The sequence below is a fragment of the Psammomys obesus genome, unplaced genomic scaffold, assembly GCF_907164565.1.
Source record: "Psammomys obesus unplaced genomic scaffold, mPsaObe1.curated_primary_1811, whole genome shotgun sequence".
NCBI lineage: Eukaryota > Metazoa > Chordata > Mammalia > Rodentia > Muridae > Psammomys > Psammomys obesus.
Genome location: NW_026585587.1, coordinates 7,993,397 through 8,015,313, shown reverse-complemented (window position 1 = coordinate 8,015,313; position 21,917 = coordinate 7,993,397). Strand labels below are relative to the sequence as shown.

Sequence of the window (21,917 nt, the reverse complement as noted above, 5' to 3'; positions counted from 1 at the left end):
CAAGCACATGCTAGCACATGGGCCACGCATAGGTGGGCATAGGTACACAGCCGACTGGCACACAGGCCTCACAGAGCTAGGTATTCAGGCCTTACAGGCAGACACACACAGACATGTTGACAAGATCAAAGCACTTGGCTCTGACCTCAAGGCCGTATTTATCCAGAATCACATAAAAGTAGCCTTCTGCCAGGAATGGTTATATAATAGTGTTTGCTTTGGGGTTTTCCAGACACTGGTGTTAGCAGTTCCCCATTTTTGCTGAGTCATAGCCCCCCAGATGTCCAGTGTTGGCCATCTTTGCCCATGTTGGATATCTGTGTTGGTACCATGCTGTCTAAACAAAATGGCTCTTGCAGCCCTCTATTCCTCTAATGAACAGTAAGGTCAACTTCCTATGATGTCACTTATTTTTATTATGATTCTCCAGACTTCATCTTTTAGCCTCAGAAATAACAGTATTTAGATTTAGCTGTTGCATTCACCCTGTTTCTTCTCCTGATCATTCTTCCATGCATCCCGTCTGTAAGACAAATTGCTTTTGAACTTACTGTGCTGTGAAGCTTTATGCGATATGTCTCTTACTGTAATGGGGTTTCTGGTAAAGTTGCTGAAAATTATAGCTATGGAGAAAGGCCTTAAGCAAATATTGTTAGTTGTATTAAAATTCTAGATTCTCAGCTGGCAAGAGGCTTCAACTAGACTCTGCAGTGAGGTGACTGTGTCCCCATAATTTAATGTCTTTCTTTTCTGCCTCATTTTGTTGGGATTTTGGGCATTTATCACCAGATTTGTGTTTTCTCATTATTTCTAACCCTGGGACATTTCTACTAGTTTTTCTGACTCTACCATACATTAAAACAAACAAACAAACAAACAAACAAACAAAAAAACCCTCAGCATTTAAAATATTTTTATTAGACAAATTCATATGTTAATGAGCTATTTTTGTCCTTTCACCCCATGACTTTCTCTGTCATTCTCCTACTATTCCTGTTTAACCCTTTCTTCCCAGCAAGTCCTTCTCACTTTCCTTTGCTTTGTTTTGTTCCTTTGTGGCCTGCTGAGTTTAATGAGGGCTGCTTGCAAGAGGATGAGTGAGGGATATTTTCTGGAACATGGGCTACTTACCAGTGACTGACCAATAAAGAGAAAGATTTCCCCTTTTTAAGCAGATGTTACCTGCCAGTAGCTCTTCAGGTAAGGCTAGGGCCTCAGGACTTCCTCCCCATACCAAGATGGGACGTTAGCAGGGAGGCGCTAAGTAGGTAGCCAACCACTGCTGTTGTGAGTTCATGAGGGCAATGTCCACGTTCTGTCTGGAGGAGTGTATGTTAGCACTCCTCTTCACTTTAGGTTGTCATATACTTTCTGCTCCCTCCATTCCCTCCTCCATGATGCTCCCAAGGCCATGGAGGGAGTGATGGAGATGTCCCATTGAATACTGAGCTCTCAACAGTCACTTATTTTTAGCACTTTGGCTAGTTAGGAGTCTCTACATTAACTATTGCCCACTGCAAATGAATTTTTTCTCACTAAGGCTGAGAGCAGCATTTTATCTGTGGCTATAATCATAAATACTTAGAAGTTATATACTGTGTTCATTTGTGAAAATATAAATAGTGGGTTCCCCAATAGAGCCTATGACTCCACTAGGGCTTATGAACCATGCAACCATGGGCTTTTGATCAGGTTTACACTTACTGTGGTTTGAATAAGAATGCTTGCCATGGACTCATATGTTTGAATGCTTGGCCATAAGGAGTGATATTATTAGGATGTATGACCTTGTTGGAGTAGGTATGGCCTTGTTGGAGGAAGTGTCTCACTGTGGAGGTGGGCTTTGAGGTCATGTATGCTGAAGTTACACCAAGTATGGTACACGGTTGCTTCTGCTGCCTGCGGAACAAGATGTAGAACTCTCCAGTATCATGACTCTAGTATCATGCTGCTATGACAACAATAGATTAAACCTCTGAAACTGTAAGCCAGCCCAAGGTAAATGTTTTCCTTTTAAACTTAATTAAAAAGTTTTCCTTTATAAGAGTTGCTGTGGTCATGTCGTCTCTGCATAGCGATGGAAAGCATAGGTGAGACACAGTTCTAAGTGTTCTCTGCCATGGACAGGGCCTCCTGTCCAAGCAGGCAAATGGTTGGCTACCTCTACAGCAGTCACGCTGCTACTGCATCATCTCTGTCTAGTTTTGGCGAGCAACCAAGAACAGTGGTGTTCACCTGTATTATTGAGGTGGCCTCTGGGCCTTTCTGAGCCGTAATTTACAGATGTAGGCATTTAAAACATTGACAACATGTTTTAGATGCGCCCCAACCATGGAGTCACATGTCAGAGACAAGGCCGCCTTGTCATCTACTTACTTGCATTACTTTGTATTGCGACAAGACAGTGGAGTAGTGGTGTGTGAGAAGACGTTTCATTTATTTTACTCTAACACGTTAGCAATTGGCAAGTAGTTTCCACTGAGAGACACAAAAATAAATGGGTTGGAGGAGGCAGCTCCTAATGACTTCCAGAAGAGTTTTTGAAAATGTCCCCTGTTGGAACCTTTACTGACTTCCTTATCAAGGAAGAAGAACAGCAGTCTGAAGACAGACCTTTTAATGGGAAGGAAGTATTGCTTCCAGTGCATCTTACTTTGAGGTGAACAGGCTCCATGACTTGCTTTGTGCCTGAGATCCTGTTTTGAAGCTTAGGTAGAGCAAATGCTCTGAAGAGAATTTACGACATTAAGACTGGAATTAGAACATGTCAAAACATATTTGTACTAGAATTTTGCAGAGTTTGTTCGAGGATTTTGCTTCTTAATGAAGCTTTTAAAAGATGATGACCTTAATTCATGAATTCCCTATAATGCAATTTTTAATCTGTTTCTGGAGGCATTTTAGGCTCAAAATAGTTTTACTTTTTAATAAAAAAAATATATAAGAGGTTTTACTGAAAAAAGTTTGTTACCAAAAATAATACCTACGATGCAAACAGCACGACACTGACTGCTCAGCCAGTCAGTGTTCCAGTGTACTAATCTTCCTTTAAAAAAAGGGAAGAAAATAGTGCCTATATTTTCTTTTTAACCTCACTTAGCAGTAAATTTAGGAGGATATCCTGGAGTAGAAAATAATTTGAGAGTAGTATTTCACGTAATTTTTTTCAATATAATCTTATGATACTGTTTCCTATGTAAGCTGTTTGGCTTTGCTTACTAACACTCCTGGCAGGTGGTGTTAATTTGCTGTTTTGGGTCCACGGTTTTTAGTAGTTCTGATAGAAACGATGAGCATTTCAAGGGACAGTGGCTTGCTCTGTGAAGATGCTGAGTAAGAGCTGAGCACATTCATTCGCACAGTCAGTGTCAACTCCAGAAGCTATTTCCGACATTTTCTTCAGTGGTCCATGTCATTTCCTGTAGCACTGGCTTGATCTTCAGGTCTTGCAAACCCCGTAGCTTATCCATGGAACCCAGCCATGGTTTCAAAGACCCCTTTGTTAGTGGACCTAATTTTTATTTCTTTAGGTTATGGCAATAAAAGAACATTCTGGAGTTTGTGAATGGGTATCAGAACCTCCCCAGTTCTTCTTTATAAAATTTTTATTATTATCATTTATTACAATTTATTCAGTCTGTATCCCGGCTGTGTTCCCCTCCCTCTTCTCCTCCCTGTCCCACTCTCTCTCCCTCTTCTCCCCCTATGACTCTCCCCTAGTCCACTGATAGGGGAGGTCCTCCTCTCCTTCTATTTGACCCTAGCCTATCAGGTCTCATCAAAAAATATGGAATGTTTCAGGAATTTGTGTGACATTCTTGGCAGGGGTCATGCTAATCTTCTCTGTATCGTTCCAATTTTAGTATATGTACTGCCGAAGCGAGCACCCATATCTTCTTCTTAACCTAGCTTCTTCAGGCTGCTGTAGTATAGGTTAGCTGGTCTTCCTTACGTAGTCCCTGCCACCAACAGTTAACCGTTTAGCTGAAGCTGATAGGCTCTTACATGTTATTTAGAAGACCACCTTTGTCTTTCAGAGGTGGTAACATTTGTGAGATTTTAACCTCTGGTTTTTATTTCTGGCTGCTGTTCTGCTTTAGGCTTGGTTGAACCGATCATTAGTTGTTTGAGTTGGTAAAAAAAAAACAAAAACCTACTGAATTTGCTAAGATTGGCACATGGGCTTGGATGCCTGGAATGTTCTTTAGACATTTTGCTTTCCAAGTCCCCCCCTCTTTTTTTCCCCCATAATATGTTTCCATGTTAGTTTTACAGAACTCTTAGTGTGCTGACCTGTGGTTGTGACTGCTTCTTGTGAGAATTTAGCATTATAAAATGCCACATCAGCTTTGTGTGTATAGATACACACATACGGAACCATGAATTAAAGTTCAGTGTATGACGACCTGTAAAATATGGGGAGATTGTTTCGGGCGTAGTATGGAACAGGGATTATGATTCTGACAACCCCACACATATAACAGAATGAGGAGTGATCTCTGCAAAGATGAGGTAGATGTTGATTTCCTATTCAGAAGAAGCTTAGGAAAGCATGTTGGTTAGAATAGCTTAGATAGTAGAGGTATCTTCAGTTCATTCAGCAGTGCATAAAAAAGCCTTTGTCGAATGTCAGTGTTTTATTGGTTCAGATACAAGAGATATATAGTGCCCCAAGCCAGAAATAATGGATCAGCTTTATGAGGTAATGTCCTGAGGCTAGACAGGCTGAGGGACTGAGGTGGAGGCAGTAGTGGGATCTGTAGGGAGCCTGAGCAAAGGCGAGAGATGGCAGAATGTGTTTGAGGTACCAGTTTGGCTGGAGTATATGGGATGCCTATTAGAAGGTTCCTAGACGGTGGAACGGGGCACGCAGGGCATTGAGTGTGCTAGTGAACGTGAACAGTGACGCCATCGCTCCTACATTTCACAGCCAGCTGCATGTTGATTGTGTGCCAGGTGCAACTAGGCACACTCGTAGCAGGCAAGATCCTAACTCCCAGGGGGCTCAACTGCTACATTCAAGTCTTAATTTACTGCTTGATGGCATAATGACTTTGTAACTTTGAAATTTAATGCTTGCCAGTAGGTCTGGACCTGCCTATGATGATAAAAATACCAAGTCATTGAGTTTTATCAACTATTCTAATGTTTACGATCTAAGAAGCTATTATAAGAATCTTCAGTTTGGCCAACTGATCATAAGATATATAGACAACTTTTATCATCACTAAGACATATTTTGTATTTTATAAGCTGTTTTAGCTGAGGGGCTTAGGGTTTGGTTTAAAACTAGAGTGTGAAGCCCCAGGCACAATTTTTAGCACCAAAATTCTCAGCTGAGATTTTTTTTTTAAATGAGAATACTTTTTAGCTAACTTGATTTCTTGTAGATACTGTTTAATTTAAGTTAAATATAAAAGATTGTAATTTTGGTAATTTTAATTTTAAATTGAGCCATGTTAAATTTAAGATCCCAAGCACCTCCTTAGCAATCACTATCTGAACACTTGTACCCATCTGTGGGGCGAAAGGTGGCATGGAAGCATTGGGAGTTTGGGGTTTTAGCCTCATGAAGACAGTGTGGAGTGAGTGGCATTTCTTCAGATAAAGCAGATACTTATTGTCGTTCTTGTTGATTTCACAACAAAAAGGACTAGAAAGGCATGCTGGGTAGGCAGAGGTAGGGTTTTTACAGCTTATTACAGACAGGAGTGGGGGACAGACTTTAATAAGCAGTCTTTAAACAGTCTCTGAGAGTAGATGCCTTCCTGTCACGCATGGTGCTAGATCTAACTCGGGACGTCATGCATACTGAGCAGACACTGCCAACTACGAGCTCTATGCCCAGCCTGAGCAGAGACTTTGAATGAAGATCTAAGTTACAAGCATGACTCACAAGAGTTGGTATTAATGTGGTAAAAGTGGGGTTTACATATTTGAGATGATTTCACTTTTTCTTCAGAATACTTGGGTATGTCTAATTTTTGACTGATGACATGTCGTCTTTGCGTATCCCACAGTTACTCTGTAGAACCGTACTTAAAGATTACCATAATTGTTCACGTTGCCCCTGTAGAACATTGGTGCAGGGGGAGACCGTGAGGGGCGAGTGGGAACAGCTTGCTCCATAGCCCAGTCTTGATTGGACCTGACCTTGGTTTCTGTCCGCTTTTCTCATACAGACTCCTTTGCCGTGACTGTGAATTTGCCTCAGATGTTATGAACTGAGTTGTGAATTCACTTGATAGAAACCAGAGTCATTTTTCTTCAAAGATTTTGGGTGTGGTCCACCTAGGCCTGGGTTTACAGTGCAGCCTTTTCTTATCTGTGGCACCCCAGACGTGAATATGGTGCTTCTTAATCTGCCTCCTCATTAGTCCCTGGAGACTAGTCATTCTTGTAGGCAGTTGTAGAGGTTTAAAGCGAGATGCTCAGAAAACATTTCATAAAATTCAAGGGCTGCTTAAATGCCTCGCATCTGATTGGAGTCATTGGAACATATCATTTAGGGACTAGTGTGTTTTAAAGTTCAGAGTTTTTTAAATTTTGAAGTATTTGCATAGACCTTGTCACTTGAGCATCGGATCCAAAAACCCAAATCTTGTGGCTTTTTGTGTACCTGGTCGGTGCCTGCAAAGCTGTCATAGATGGAGAGTTTGGAAGCTCTCTAGGGCCAGGACCTGGTCTCTGTTGTACTCAGCATCTGAGTATATCATGCTTATTTAATTTCTAAGTTAAAAACTTTTTATGTTTCCCCCCATTCCCATTTGTTTTCCTTAGTGTTTTGTTAGTCCTCTGCCATCTCTGAAAACATGGGATGGGCAGAGTGTAGTAGCCTGCCCTGAAGCTAGGGGAAGCCAGCTCTTTGGGGTCTGTTCTCTGGAGGTAAAGAAGGGACAGATCAACAATGGATTCCTCCTACCACAGCTGTGAATTTGGCCTGGTGCAAAATTGTAAACGTCCTAAAACATTGTGTGATTTTGTTTTGTAGCTCAATTACACTGTTCTCTAGTATGAACTTTGCAGGCCACATTGGTGAGTCAAAGCTTAGACATATCTACTCGACAGCACGGCACACACTTCGGGTCTTTCTGCTGAGAAATCAGCCACAGCTACGCAGTGCGCGTGACGCCTATGCGTGGAAGGGATACAGAATGTAGGCTTTTTTTTTTTTACATTTATGATTGTAAGCCAGTGTTCTTAGAGTGACACGTGATAGGTAGGTAAGCATTTGTAGTTTCTGATGATAATTTTATAATTCCTTTTAGTAGGTTAATCATAACCTTCTACCTAGTTTTTCGGAAAGAATGATTTGACCTTATACATGAGCCACTGGATATAGGGCAGCTGCCCAACTTCGGATTTTTAATTTTCAGCTGCAAAGCAGATTATGTTATTTCCTTTGCAGAATTGTTTTTCGCATGGAAAATGATACATGCAAAGTATGTGGTACAACATTATTATTTTTGCTATCGGCTCATTGTATAATTATTTTATACTGCTTGACAGTAAATTCGTCTGGTATGTTGTGAGCACTCAACAGTTGTGTGGGTTTTAGTCATTGTTTGTAAACTAAATTTAAGATGTATTTTTCTCTTGTAGATTCCTGAGAGCGAAGGCCCATCTTGGTTGTTGAATTCTGTGTACTAATTCATGTACCAACTGTCGCAACACCATCAATGAAAAAGAGGTCATTTCAAATTTAAAAGTGTCTGCTTTTCTTATAATTTTATTTGGGTTATATCTCTGTCCTTAACATAGCTGTAAATAATCCATTTGAACTAAATTGGAGCCGTCCATACTATAAAACGTAGGTGTCATATTCATTCTTTGTTTACATGCATATGTGTAAATGCACATGCATGTGGGTATTTGTGAATGCATGTGGTTAGTGTGTGCAAAGGCCAGTGACAACTTCCACTTTGTTTCTCAGCACCACCTATGTTTTTCTTTGAGACAGAGCTCTCCTGTCCTGGAACTCTCTAGCTGGCTAGGCTGGCTGGCTAGTGAGTCCCAGGGATCCCTGTCTGCCTTCGCTGCTCTGGGATTACTGGCATATGCCACTTTGCCTAGGTTTTTAAATGTGGGTTCTCAGGATCAAACTTGAGTCCTTGTGTTTGCAAGGTAAGTACTTTATTAACAGAGCTATTCCCCAGCCCTTCGTATTCGCTCTTTGCTGGAGATTTTTGTTTGTTTGTTTGTTTGTTTGTTGCTTTGTTATTCAGAAAGCATTTGGTAATATAGTTTACCCTGTGATCACCACCATTGTGCTGTATGATACAGACGGGAGAGGAGACTTTAAAAATGAGCTATGGTGTGGGTAAAATTATTGCCTTGCAAATATTTAATTTTCCCCAGATGATCTTAAATGTTCATTTTGTGTTACTTAGTGACAAGAATGGAGTCTGAAAATGTATCAGTAGGTTGCTTTGTGACATGATATCATAGAATGTGTGTACACATACGTACATGGTATAACATATTGTTTGTGCAACTAGCTATATGGTGTATACATACATGGTATGGGCTTTTGCTCCCAAGGCCATTATAAATAAGCATAAAAGTAATTCAAGTACAAATAGCACTTCTGCATAGAGCTGCTTGCTGATGGTGGAATACAGTGCCTGTTTTACAGGGAGCCTTTTTGTGTTAGTAAAACACTGAGGAAAAGTCTGGCGTAATAAGTACGTACAGTTATAACATAGTCCTGTATCATATCAGTTATCCTGATCTGTACATAATTGTACCCTTGTGTGACTGGCAATACAGATGTGTCTGTGCCATCATTAGCACATGTGGGCACACGATGCAGTGCTGCTGTGCCCTGTGGTACCGTTAGGCAGTAGGAAGTTTGAGCCCTATTGTCATGGGGCCAACGTGGAATATGTGTTCAGTTGTTGACTAAAACATAATTTTGTACACATTAATGTTTTCTGTGAAGCCACAGAACACTGAGTTCTTTGGTATAATCTCACTGAGGAGTTAGTGCTCACTAGGGAGAAAATAAGCTTGCATCTGTCAACATTTAACCCACCCAAGTAGATTTCTTAGACATTGTTTTGGTTTATTTGTTTGTTTTTTGAGACAGGGTCTCACTTTATAAAGTGCAGACTGCCATTGAATTTAAATGATCCCCCTGCCTCAGCTTCCTGAGGGCTGGGATTTCAGGTGTGAGCCTCCCACACCTGGATTTATATCTCCCTTTTGTGTTTAGTATAGTGATAGCAGACAGCTTGTAGCAGACTAGCAGTGACTTGACTTTTGGTGTAAAAGGAATGAGGAGTTTTCTTTTTCGGGAAGAGATTTGGTACTAGGTTCACTAGGTAAGCCTGAAGATAAAAACAAGGAGAAAAAATTAGGATTAAATTATTTTATTGTCACTAGTATGGTCACATGATACCTATGACCTCAGCACATAGCGGGTGAAGCAGACGGGAGTACTAAGTTTTAGAAATACTCAAACTGAGAAAATGTGGCTGTGAGGGTTTCTTCTTTTGGCTCCATAAGGTTGGTTCAAAGATCGCATTTTTACAGTAAACATAGAAATGGCAATATCTGCCCAATGGTTAGGGTCTACTTGGAACTAGTGTTCCATTCCTACTTTGTATTAATTACTTATTTCTTTCTGTGATAAGGTGTCATGACTAACTCTGCTTGATCAGAAAGAGTTTATTCTGTAGGGACAAGAATCCGTCTTGATGGTGAAGCATTGCAGCATGCAGGCATGGCAGCTGGAGCAGGAGCCTGAGAGCTCACATCCCCAACCACAAGAATGGAGCAGAGAGGGAACTTGAACTAGGGTTAGGCTCTATAATCTTAGTGACTTTTTCCAGCAAAGCTGCACCTCTTTAACACTCCCCAAATAGCACTGTAACTGGGGCCTAAGTGTTCAGATATGCGGAGCCTAAGGGGTACATTTTGCATTCACACCTCCATACATTTGGGGGGGGATAACCACTGTTCCATTATAACTTCTGGGAGAGACTGTAATTGTGGCAAGAAGGAAGGACTGTCCCTGAAGAACAGGGGCCCCCGGGTCTCTTACATGTCTTTTCTTTAATAACTGATGGGAGCTTATGTAACTTAGTCTTGGGGCTTTGTTCCTCCTTGGATGAGAGAGGGTGAAATACCAAGGGTCTCTTCCACTCAGAAAGAAAGTTCTGTGATTAACAGTACTGAGACATGCTGGCCTTCAGGGTTTGGACCAGTCCAGTTGTGCCACATTTGGCAGCATAGTATATTATATCACATAGATCTGTGAGTGTCTGCCCCTCTCTGTCTATTCCTGTTGTCATTTAACATAAGATCCAGACATAGAGAATGGAGTGGAGTCCTTAGCAGATAGTTGGTTCTCTGCTTCTATAGCAGGACTGATTTGAGTCAGAGGCTGAAGTTCATCTTTGGAGAAATAGAAATCCTAATAGGCCTTGTGTTTATCCTGCTTATGGCCACCCAACTCTGTTCCCTAGGTTGTACAGATAGATTGGGCCTATAGGTTTGAGCCACTGGGAGTAAGGGGAAGAGATGGGGACAACTTTTTGGGTTGTTTTCTTTCAACAAAACAAAACAAAACACCCCAAACAAACCATGTTTTTCCTAGATGTCTTTTTTTCTCTTTTCTGTTTGGCTGAGAAATGACCAGAACTGAAGCATCAACCTTTGCTCCAGACATGGGCACTACATGGTGAAGACAGCAGAGCTAACTGGCTGGTCTGTTCCCTGGAGCAGTATTAGGTTCACCTCAGACCACCCCTGTACCCTTCAACTGTTATGTGAGGCAGAATGAACTTTCACCTAAGTCCTTGTGTTTACTTCCTGTTGTGGCTGATTATTGGCTTAGGGGCCTGAAATCACACACTTAAAGAGCTGTGAAGGCTAGAGATAGTTAAGTGCCTACGTCATTGTGTCCCACGCAGGCACTTATGCGTGAAAGCTCACTTTCTACGTAGCGTGAGTGGGTATAACAGTAAGTGTCAAGATCATGGAGATGGCTTCTTTAAATTAGGAAAACGACTTAAGGAGCTCACAGTAACCAGTGAGAGCAGAAACTTTTATAGTGCCATTCTGAATAATATCAGAAATATGCATAACTAGAATGAAAAAATAACAGATTGATAAGGAAATATAAAAAATACAATTTATAATCAATACAAGAGTATAAAAACATGTGACATGTCCAGATATGGTCTAGGTATGGGGTTGTATATGTGTGTCCCTGTGCTCAGCCTGAATTGTACAGGTTAGTGTTTGGAGGTCATCTTCAGTGTGTGAGACAGTGTTTCTCTGTGGACTCCCTTTTTAGACCAGGCTGGCCTCAAACTCACAGTGATCTGCCTGCTTCTGCCTCCCAGAGTTCAGCGATCAAAGGCGTGCACTTCAGCAGCTAATTTTTATTCATCTATTGTTTCGGAAATTCTATGGTTCTGAAATAGTTTTATATTTGCTTCTAAGTGGTCCAGCAGTATTATCACCTGTGGTCACTTTAAAAAATAAATTTCCAGCAGGGCCATGGGTGCCACACACCTTTAATCCCAGAGGCAGATGGATCTGTGAGGAGTTTGAGGACAGCCTGGTCTACAGAGTGAATTCCAGTATAGCTAAAGCTGTTGAACAGAGACACCCTGTCTCAGTGAACCTTCACCTCCTGAAAAAAGGGACAAAATACATTTCCAAGCCTGAGATTTGAGTCTTTTCAATCATGCAGAAGTATAAATTTGAACCATTTAAATCTTTTCGTATGCTACAATTTAAGTTCTAGATTGTCACCCCTCTAGGGACCTGGGAGAATGGAGCAGATAAATGAGGTGGACTAAAGTTTCATGCAATAGCCAACTTTTTATTTATTTATTTATATATATATTTTTTATTATTCTCATTAGTTACATTTTGTCAATTCTGTATCCCAGCTGTATCCCTCATTCCCTCCCCAATCCCACCCTCCCTCCCTCATCTCCTCCCTGCCCCTTTCCAAGTCCACTGATAGGGGAGGAGCTCCTTCCCTTTCATATGACTCCGTTTTGTCAGGTATCTTCAGGGCTGGCTGCAAAGTCCTCCTCTGTGGCCTAACAGTACTGCTCCTCCCTTGGGGGGTGGGGAGGTCAAAGAGCCAGTCATTGAGTTCCTGTTAGAAATAGTCCTTGTTCCCCTTACTATGGGAAACCAATTGATTACTGAGCTATCACGGGTCACATCCGAGCAGAAGTTCTAGGTTTTATCCTCTCATGGTCTTTGGTTGAGTGTCCATCTCAGAAAATACCCTGTGCCCAGATAAGTTTGGTCCTTGTAGAGCTCCTATCCTTTCCACATCAAACTCCCTTTCTTTCATATGATTCCCTGTACTCTGCCGAAGGTTTGGTTATGAGTCCTAGTATCTACTTTGGAACACTGCTAGGTAGAGTCTTTCAGATGCTTTCTGCGGTAGACTCCTGTCATACGTTCAATGCACATCCTTGATCTCCTTTAGTTGTCTTATTGCTCTGGCTAGGACTTCAAGTACTATGTTGAAGAGATATGGAGAGAGTGGGCAGCCTTGTCTTGTCCCTGATTTCAGTGGGATTGATTTAAGTTTCTCTCCATTGAGTTTGATGTTGGCTATAGGCTTGCTGTATATTGTCTTTACTATGTTTAAGTATGTGCCTTGTATCCCTGATCTCTCCAATACTTTCAACATGAATGGGTGTTGGACTTTGTCAAATGCTTTTTCGGCGTCCAAGGAGATGATCATGTGGTTTTTCTCCTTCAGTTTGTTTATGTGGTGGATTACATTGATGGATTTCTGTATGTTGAACCACCCTTGCATGCCTGGGATGAAGCCTACTTGGTCATGGTGGATGATATCTTTGTTGTGTTCTTGGATTTGGTTTGCAAGTATTTTGCAATAGCCAACTTTATTCAGAGTATCAGACAGTTTATATTCTGGGGGTTAAGAAAGGTCACGTACGCCTCCCTCTGAGGGGGGAGCAGCCTTGCCAGGCCACAGAGGAGGACTGTGCAACCAGTCCTGGTGAGACCTGATAAGCTAGGGTCAGAGGGAAGTGGAGGAGGACCTCCCCTATCAGTGGACTTGGAGAGGGGTATGGGAGGAGATGAGGGATGGAGGGTAGGATTGGGAGGGGGCCATAGTTGTGATACAAAGTGAATAAACTGTAATTAATATAAAAATAAAAAATTAATTAAAAAAACAAAAAAGAAGGGTCACATAAAGCTGGACAATGGTGGCACACATCTTTTTTTAAAAATTTTATTTTTTTTTTATTTACACTTTGTTAACTCTGTGTCCCAGCTGTATCCCGCTCCCTCATTCCCTCCCCAACCCCACACTCCCTCCCTGGTCTCCTCCCTGCCCCTTTCCAAGTCCATTGATAGGGGAGGACCTCCTCCCCTTTCATTTGACCCTGTTTTATCAGGTATCTTCAGGGCTGGCTGCAAAGTCCTCCTCTGTGGCCTAACAGGACTGTTCCTCCCCTGGGGGGCGGGGAGGTCAAAGAGCCTGCCCTTGAGATCCTATTAGAAATAGTCCTTGTTCCCCTTACTTTGGAAAACTACTTGGTTACTGAGCTACCACGGGCCACATCCGAGCAGAAGTTCTAGGTTATATCCATAGATGGTCCTTGGTTGAGTGTCAGTCTCAGAAAAGATCCTGTGCCTGGATATATTTGGTCCTTGTAGAGCTCCTATCCTTTCCATATCATACTAACTCTCCTTCTTTCATATGATTCCCTGCACTCTGCCGAGGGTTTGGTTATGAGTCTTAGTGTCTGCTTTGAAACACTGCTAGGTAGAGTCTTTCAGATGCCTTTTGTGGTAGTCTCCTGTCATACGTTCAATGCACATCCCATTTGTCTTTCTAAATGAGGATTGATCATCTTCGCCCGTGTCCGCTTTCTTGATTATCTTTTTTAGCTGTATAGATTTCATTATGTTTATCATATCTTGTAAGTCTATATAAGCGAGTATATACCATGTTTGTCTTTCTCCTTCTGGGATACTTCACTCAGAATGATCTTTTCTAGATCCCACCATTTGCCTGCAAATTTCATGATTTCCCCTTTTTTGATTGCTGAGTAGTATTCCATTGTGTAAAAATACCATAATTTCTGTACCCATTCCTCCATTGATGGACATCTGGGTTGTTTCCAGGTTCTGGCTATTACAAATAGAGCTGCTACAAACATGGTTGAACAAATGTCCTTGTTGTGTACTTGAGCAAATTTTGGGTATATACCTAGGAGTGTTATAGCTGGGTCTTGAGGAAGCACTATTCCTAATTGTCTGAGAAAGTGCCAGATTGACTTCCAAAGTGGTTGTACATTCCCACCAGCAATAGAGGAGGGTTCCCCTTTCACCACAACCTCTCCAGCATGTGTTGTCACTTGAGTTTTTGATCTTGGCCATTCTGATGGGTGTAAGGTGAAATCTCAGGGTCGTTTTGATTTGCATTTCCCTAATGGTTAATGAGGTTGAGCATTTCTTTAAGTGTTTCTCTGCCATTCGATGTTCCTCTATCGAGAATTCTCTGTTTAGCTCTGTTCCTCATTTTTTAATTGGATTACTTGGTTTGTTGCTTTTCTGCTTCTTTAGTTCTTTATATATACTGGATATTAGCCCTCTGTCAGATAAAGGGTTGGTGAAGATTCTTTCCCAATCTGTAGGCAATCCTTTTGTTTTGATGATGGTGTCTTTTGCTTTACAGAAGCTTTTCAGTTTCATGAGGTCCCATTTATTGATTTTTGAGATGCATTTTGTATACCATAAAAGTTAACTGTTGTAAACAACCAGAATACACTTACAGTGTATTTACAAGTGTATATCCATCACGATACACCCTTTTAGAATGTTTCTTATTTGTTTGTTTTGGTTTTGGTTTTTGATTTTTTTTTTCAGGTAGGTTTTCTCTGTGTAGCCTTGGCTGTCCTGGACTCGCTTTGTAGACCTGGCTGGCCTTAAACTCACAGAGATCTGCCTGCCTCCGAGAGGTCTGGTGTTACAGGTGTGCACCACTGCGCCTGGCTCTTTTAGAAAGTTTTCAACACTTGGAAAGCCTTATTCCTGAATAGATAGTAATCACTTGTCATTTCTATTCCTGGGTCCCTTCATCGCTCCCTCCTTCCTCGGCAGCCATAACTCACTTCCTGACCTTGTAGATTTGTCTAATCTGGATTTGCATACAAGCAGGGTCATGACACCGGACCTTCTGTGATTGGCTTCTCACTGTAACCTAATTTGATTTTATTTTACTTTAAGTTAATGTTAATATCGATTCCCTCACTGACAGCAAGAAAGAGGGTTGGACATCACAGGGAACAAAGGTAAGGCGCTTCCATAGGCGTCTGTTCTCGGCACTTGCATCATTGGTGTGACTTACAGGAGCCTCTGCTATGGGCAACAGCTCTGGAGTGCTGAAGGTGCCAGCATTCCAGTAGTTGGTGGGTAATTTTATCAGTCATAGATGAGGTAATTTCAGTGGTTATGTTATCTGTCTGTTACTCTACCCAGAAAGACTGTGGAAATGAGACCCAGATCTTTAACCAGCTCCCAGGAAAACCTTTATTCCATGTACTAGGTGGAATTTTAGCATTGTTTTTAAAGGAGAAATAGATGAGACAGTGTGACAGTCTCTTGTCTTTGGATGGTAAAAGGGCCGGTCATCATGAGGGCTGTCTTAGTGCTTTCTGGAGGCAGTCTGCAGTGTATTAGACGTGATCCTGAAAGTGTCACATGAATGATTCCTCATTTGTGTAACAGCCTTGTGAGGCAAATGGTCATTCCCCCCCCCCACCACCTTGGAGAGAAGGAAAGGAAACCTGGAGCTGGAGCAGAGTATCCATATTTGCTGAGTGGCTTTCAAATTCAGGTCTGTGCCGGCCTCCCTTCTGGAGTTCCGTATCCATGCATGGCTGTTTGTTTCTGGGCTTGCCCTTTGTAGTTAATATATTTATGTAGCTACTGCAGTGTCAGCTTCTGTGGGATGAGTTGGCCGTGGATGCCCAATGGAGGAGGTTTCTGCGTGCCCTACAGCTTATTAGCAGAGTGCCTGCTTTTCCTGCTAAGGAACTAGATGTGCCCAGCTTGGGCCACACTGTAACAGCCCCTGTCTCTGCGTCTAACCCGACATTTATTTGGCATTTGTGGTATGCTAGCCTCTGTGCTAAAATTACTATCTCATCCAAGCTTTAAGACAAACTGTGTGTTGCTGACTCTGGTATCCTCATGTTCTGGATATGGTTGCTGAGTCTGAGAGAGTAAGGTGATTGCCTCTGTTGAGGACGCTCAGAAAAGATAACTGAGATCTGAGCGCTGCTACTGTAGTTTTCCATCTACACCCCAACACACTCATACTGCTTCTGTCCTTGGACATTGAAAATAGTCACTGAAAGATTTCAGGTGCTTGGCTGAGGACAGTTTGAAAATAAACTCTTATAAATGTATTATTTGTTTAAAAAGTGAGAGCTGTTAGACCTATGAATACACAAAACAGCCATATTTGGCATGGTTTCTATTTCTTCCATGAAATGATTATTCCATGTTGTAGATAGGTTATACTTGAGAACAGAGGCAGCAGTGATACTTGAACTATCCATGTAAACCCTTAGTAGCTGCTCTCTGGATATTCTTTGGTAAGATTTAGGGAATCCTCAATTAAACTTTCTAAAGGCTCTTTAGGTATATGTTTTTGGCCCCCAATAGTTAGAGAAAGGAAACAGCAAGTTAGATTATGCATGGGGAGAGCAACTTCACAATGATGTAGTAATAGTTGTGGTATTTGGAGTTCATGGGTGAGGCTTAAAGGATACCTTAGAAAGGTGGTCATGAAAAGGAGACAAGGATTTGCTACAGAGCTTCTCCTGCAGTCTCTAGTGTCAGGACCATCTGCTCAGAAGCCTCCTCAGTCTGTGGACTCTATGTTTGTGTATTCTGGGTGGTAACATTTTCTTGAAAGGGCAAAATATTTTACTGAATGAGAGCCCTGCAGTCATGTAGATCTTATTATGTCTACATTAATTGTAATTAGAATTTAAACAACTAAATCATCTCATAAAACATACACTTGTTACGTATAAAGACCACTGGACTTTATTGCAGTTTGATTAACCATAGACTTTATTGTTTGGGCTCCTAGTTTTAGGCTTTCAGAAAAATTCCATAGAAAATATAGACCCTTTTCTTATCCCCCTACACCCTGCCTTCTCAATTCTCTCTCTGTAACATTTTTGCATGAGTTTGGTACAGTTTTTACCCAAATGATGAATTAATAATACACGCCATGATTAGCGAGAGCTGATCGTTTAGGGTTCATTTTAGGATGTGTGTTGTGCAGGCGTGTGGTGCTCACAAATGCCACAGTCTTTAAAATCTCCTGTGGGCTTTTGAAGGGAGAAGTGTCCCTCTGTCAGCACCCCATCCACCTCTTTGGGAAGCAGTGCAGTTCTGTTGTTGTACTTCTCAGGGGCGCCTTACAGTGCATCCGCTTAGTGCAGCAGAGAGTGTAGATGCTCTCTGTAAATAGATGGCTTTTCTATTTGTCTCGTTTTCTACTTAAAGCATAGTAAGCCATCTTGAAACTTCTTCAAGGGAGGAAGAAGTTTGGGGGATTGAAAACTCAGTGCTGTGCTTCCTGTCGAGCAGCCCTCTGGGATGATAATGCTAAGGTGCGTATCTAATTCTCTGCCATAGCAACACCCTGGCATGGGGACTGGTGCTAAACTATACAGTGAGAGCCTTGGGATTATTGAGCACACAATAGCCTGCTATTGTCTAGAAGCGGAAGCAAGCGCTCTGACATGTGTTGTGCTCATTCCGTCCTGACTGAAAAGCTTTTACCTAGTGTTATGCAAGACTTTGGAGTGCTTTATCTGGGATATTTTAAACTTGCAGGCAGCTTATTGATTATGTGATTAAAGGTGTCTCAAAACCAGGTGTGTTTTCCCTTTGAAAAGGGAAAAAACAAACAAACAAACAAACAAACAAACAAATAAACCATGAACTGGTCAGTAAAGCTCTAAGGATATTTCATGAAAAATCAGCCATTGTTTTATGCTTTCTCATAAAACTGAATGTTTGCCCTGGGAAGATATTGATGAAGGCTCCTTCATAATTAAGAGTTATATATTCATTTTAGAAATAGAAGTTCCATTCAGTGGTGTAGTAGACTTTCATGCCTGAATGCAGAAGAAATGGAACTTAGTGACAACTCTAATAGATAAGCTTTAAAAATCTATTTTCTGTTAATTTTATTGATTAAAAATAAGGTTTTATTAGAAGCTACATAGCAAGTGTTTTCTAAACTTTTTGTACTGTGAGCTTTTGACGAATTGTTTAAAAGTCATTTTGTAGCTGCATGCTTAGCAGCATTATAATAGTCCCTGTGTGAAAGCAAGTGTCTATCCCTATGACTGGAAAAATTGAAAATGTACTCCAAGAGTGTCATTAGCCTTAAAATGAAGGAAATTCAGACAATGATGCTGCACAAATGAAGGTTGGGAACATTATACTAAGTGAAATAAACAGTCACAAAAAGCCAAATACTCTGTGTGCCTACTGCTTGATTGACAGTCCCAGAGACAGACAGGAGAATAGTGGTTTCCAGGGCCTGAGGAGGAAGAGGATGGAAAGCCAGTTAGTGGGTCTAGAGCTTCAGTTTTGTTAGACAAAGTCCCAGGGCTTGTTTGTACAGCAGTGTGGATGTGTTCCATACGACTAAGCTTAAAAGGGGCTAAGATGATACATTTTATGTATGTGAATTTTGCCACAAAAGAAAATTAAGAAAAATCAATTCAAAGACAAACAGATGCAACTGATTTTTTTCCGGTGGATTAGCCATCAAGGACTAGGGAAGGCTGGAAGTCCGAGTCTCTTCCTGGGAATGTACTATCTCATTCCTTAAATATTTAAATTTAAGAAGATGCAGCTGCATAGAGCTAAAGAGGAAGGCAGTCATTTTGGTAATGACTGTCTACTTCTAAAATAGATATAAAGCTTTTTATTCCTATATAAGAATTTTCTTTCAAATTCTGTCCTGCCGTTAGTTTTTATTGACTGAAGTTTTGTGTGTCATACTTAAATCATCTTAGCTAGAGTGCATACGGCCAGGCACAAGGAGCTACCAGGGTGTGTGATGCTGTGATGGTGTGGAGGCAGTTCAGAGTATTCGAACAGTGACAGGTTGGGCTCTGAGAACCTCAGGTCGGCCAAAGAGGAGAGGGGCAAATTACTGAAGATGATTTCTGTTTTTTGGTTTTGTTTTGTTTCTTTTCTTTTCTTTTTCTTTCTTTTTTTTTTTTTTTTGGAGTGAAATTACAGAAGGAAGTATTAGTTGATGTTTGAAAAACACAAGGCAGTATTATTGTGCTAGGTAATCATTTTCAGTGTTCATTAATTATGAACTGGGCCTAGGACAAGTGTGAAAGAAAAAGTGATGAAATCCTTGTTCTTCCCTGTAACGAGGTACCTGCTTTGGCTTGCAGGAGGTTTAGGCACAGTCTTAAGCAAATATGCACATGACTGTAGCCCTTAAGTCCTTACATGTGTACATTGTATTTAATTACATTATTAGTAAGTGTAAGTACCAGCAGGGTGCCTGGTCTTCAGCAGACATTATAGGTAAAGTAAGATTTGACCTTGTTTGTCGTGTGATGTCATTATGTAGCATAGTGCCAGGCATGGAAGATGCTATTAACAATTGTTTAAATGACCAAATAAATGTATACCAGTGAGATAAATGGCATTTTATCAAAGAAAGCATTTCTCTGTGTAGCCCTGATTGTCCCGGAACTCACTCTGTAGACCAGGCTGGATGTTAACTCCCAGAGATCCACCGACTCCTGCCTCTAGAGTGCTGGGATTAAAGGCATGCGGCAGCACCGATTGGCTTATCTGTAAACCTTTTATGAACATGTTTTGTTTGCTTTTGGTATACATTTGACTCACTTTTAGTTTATAGGTATTATTGTAAGTAGCTCAAAATATTTTCTAACAATGAATACTTACTTGTTTAGATGGTTCATGGTTAGGTCCCGTGCTCAGTGCTCAGGAGACTGGGGCAGGGAGAGTCTGAGTTTGAAGCCAGCTGGTACAAAGTGACACCCTGTCCCAGAACAAATAAAGAAGAGGGACTTAATGAGTGTTTCTGTTATACTTACTGCCTTGCTTTACAATCAAAATAATTATAGTAAAAATCCTAGGAGGTGGTTACTGTTTTGCCATTTGTATACATAAAGTATCAAGAATAAAGAATTGAACTTGCTGAGGGTTAGATCTGGGACCCAAGATCTCAGTGTTCTGAAGTCCATGAATTTAGCCGCTGTGTACGGCAGATGTCCCTTTAAAGCAAACACAAACTCGGGAAGAATTCCTGTCTACAGAATACTTCAGCCTCAGCTTTCTAACAGTGATACTGTGCCTGTCTGTTACCAGATCCCCTTTAAGGGTACAGTAACTTGAAATGGCGGACACTACGTAAGCAGGTCTCTCTAAAACGTCTAGCTTTTATTTTAGGAATCAAATCTTTCACTATTTACTAAGCCAGTTTGTGTATAGCCTAATCAGTCTATCCGTGAACTGTGGGCGAAGTCAGAGCCTCCTGTGTAGCCAGGCACTCCACCCTGAGCTCCACCCCCTTCCCACCTCCACTTCTGAAAACACTTTGAGACAGACTCTTGCTTTGTTGCTGAGGCTAGGCTTGAATTTGCTCACAAAGCCCTTGAACTCTATCCTCCGGCTTCAGATATCAATGTAGCTAGAATTACAGGCCTATGTCCTCAGGCCTGGCTATTGAAATTTTTAATATAGTACACCTTGTATATTCTTAGCTATCTGTGCCCTGAGACCAGAATGAAACATGGAAATAGGGCATGATGGGAGAGTTTCCCTCTAAATGAAGAAGGATAGAAATCAAACAAAAGCCAACCCCCTTTAGTAGTGTTAAAAGTAGCAAGCAAGGACTGAAGACTTACATCTGTACTCTGCGTTCTGAAAAAGTCCATATTGAAGGCCCCAAAGGGTAAAATCAAAGTGACCATCACAGGACAAGAAAGAGAAAAATGAAAGGCACAGAAACAAAGATACAGTGTTGACAATGATGGTTGCTCCACCTAGCATGGACGTGAGGGTGCCAGGAGCCTTAGCTGCTGCCCTCAGCATACAGAGGAAAAAAAGCACAGCAAGACCAGACAAGGGAGTCACCAAGTTACTTTGTTTCCTAAAATTCCATCTAGTTCTTGCCAATTTGCATGGTCCTGAGGAAGTGGTATTCATTCACCCCTACTGTACTATTCTGATTTTGGAGAAGGAACAGCCTCGTGACTTCACCTAATTTTTCTAGGAATGGGGAAATCAAGGTGAAGGTAGACTTCCTTGTGCAAAGAATGAAAGAAAGGAGGCTTTCAAGTGCAGCTTAGAAAGTGGGAGTTTGGTATTTTTATTGAAAAACATATGGCTAATTGAGCAGGCTTTTTGATTTTAACTTTCTTATGCTTGACTGCACACTGAAGTATTAAATCTTTGGAGTGTTTCTGTATCAGTGCTGGCTAATCTGCCTTTCGTTATGTAATGGGCAGCTGATCTAGCTTTCCTTTTAAGAAAATCCTTGGTGCACTTGACCACTAAAACACATTCTGGCATTTGGTGTTCATTAGTGTTGTAACCGAAACAACAACATTTTAATGGTTGATTCCAGGGTATTTTGAAGTTAGTATAACTTTGTTGAGAAGGTATTTAAGCTTTAGTATCAGTTACAAGTAGGCCATGAGCCAACTTTCCAAGCTGTTTCTAAGTAAGACATTGAGTTTTTCTGAATGTAAAAAAAAATACGTTATGTGGCACTGTGCCACGTGGAGGGAACAGAATGGAACAATTACTGCAGGATTTGTACTGATAATTGTCCTTCCAAGTGAGTCCTCCAAGACACTGTGAAGTAGGTT

General features: G+C 41.2%; 1 protein-coding gene and 1 non-coding gene across 6 annotated transcripts in view; one reads left to right on the top strand and one right to left on the bottom strand.

The window, feature by feature from the left end:
- Positions 1 to 21,917, top strand: part of Disp1 (dispatched RND transporter family member 1) — a 148,715-nt gene that overhangs the window by 7,888 nt on the left and 118,910 nt on the right. For 2 of the 5 annotated variants that reach the window (XM_055609566.1, XM_055609537.1), the window contains exon 2: positions 7,603 to 7,690. The exons of the other annotated variants lie outside the window; for them this stretch is intronic. In XM_055609566.1, coding sequence (XP_055465541.1) covers positions 7,680 to 7,690 — 11 coding nt within the window. In that variant the 5' untranslated portion in view covers positions 7,603 to 7,679. The remainder of the gene's footprint in view (positions 1 to 7,602; positions 7,691 to 21,917) is intronic. 5 annotated transcript variants of the gene reach the window in all.
- LOC129679101 (U6 spliceosomal RNA) lies at positions 3,782 to 3,887 on the bottom strand. Its single transcript, XR_008720512.1, has one exon. It is a non-coding gene; the product is annotated as a U6 spliceosomal RNA (small nuclear RNA).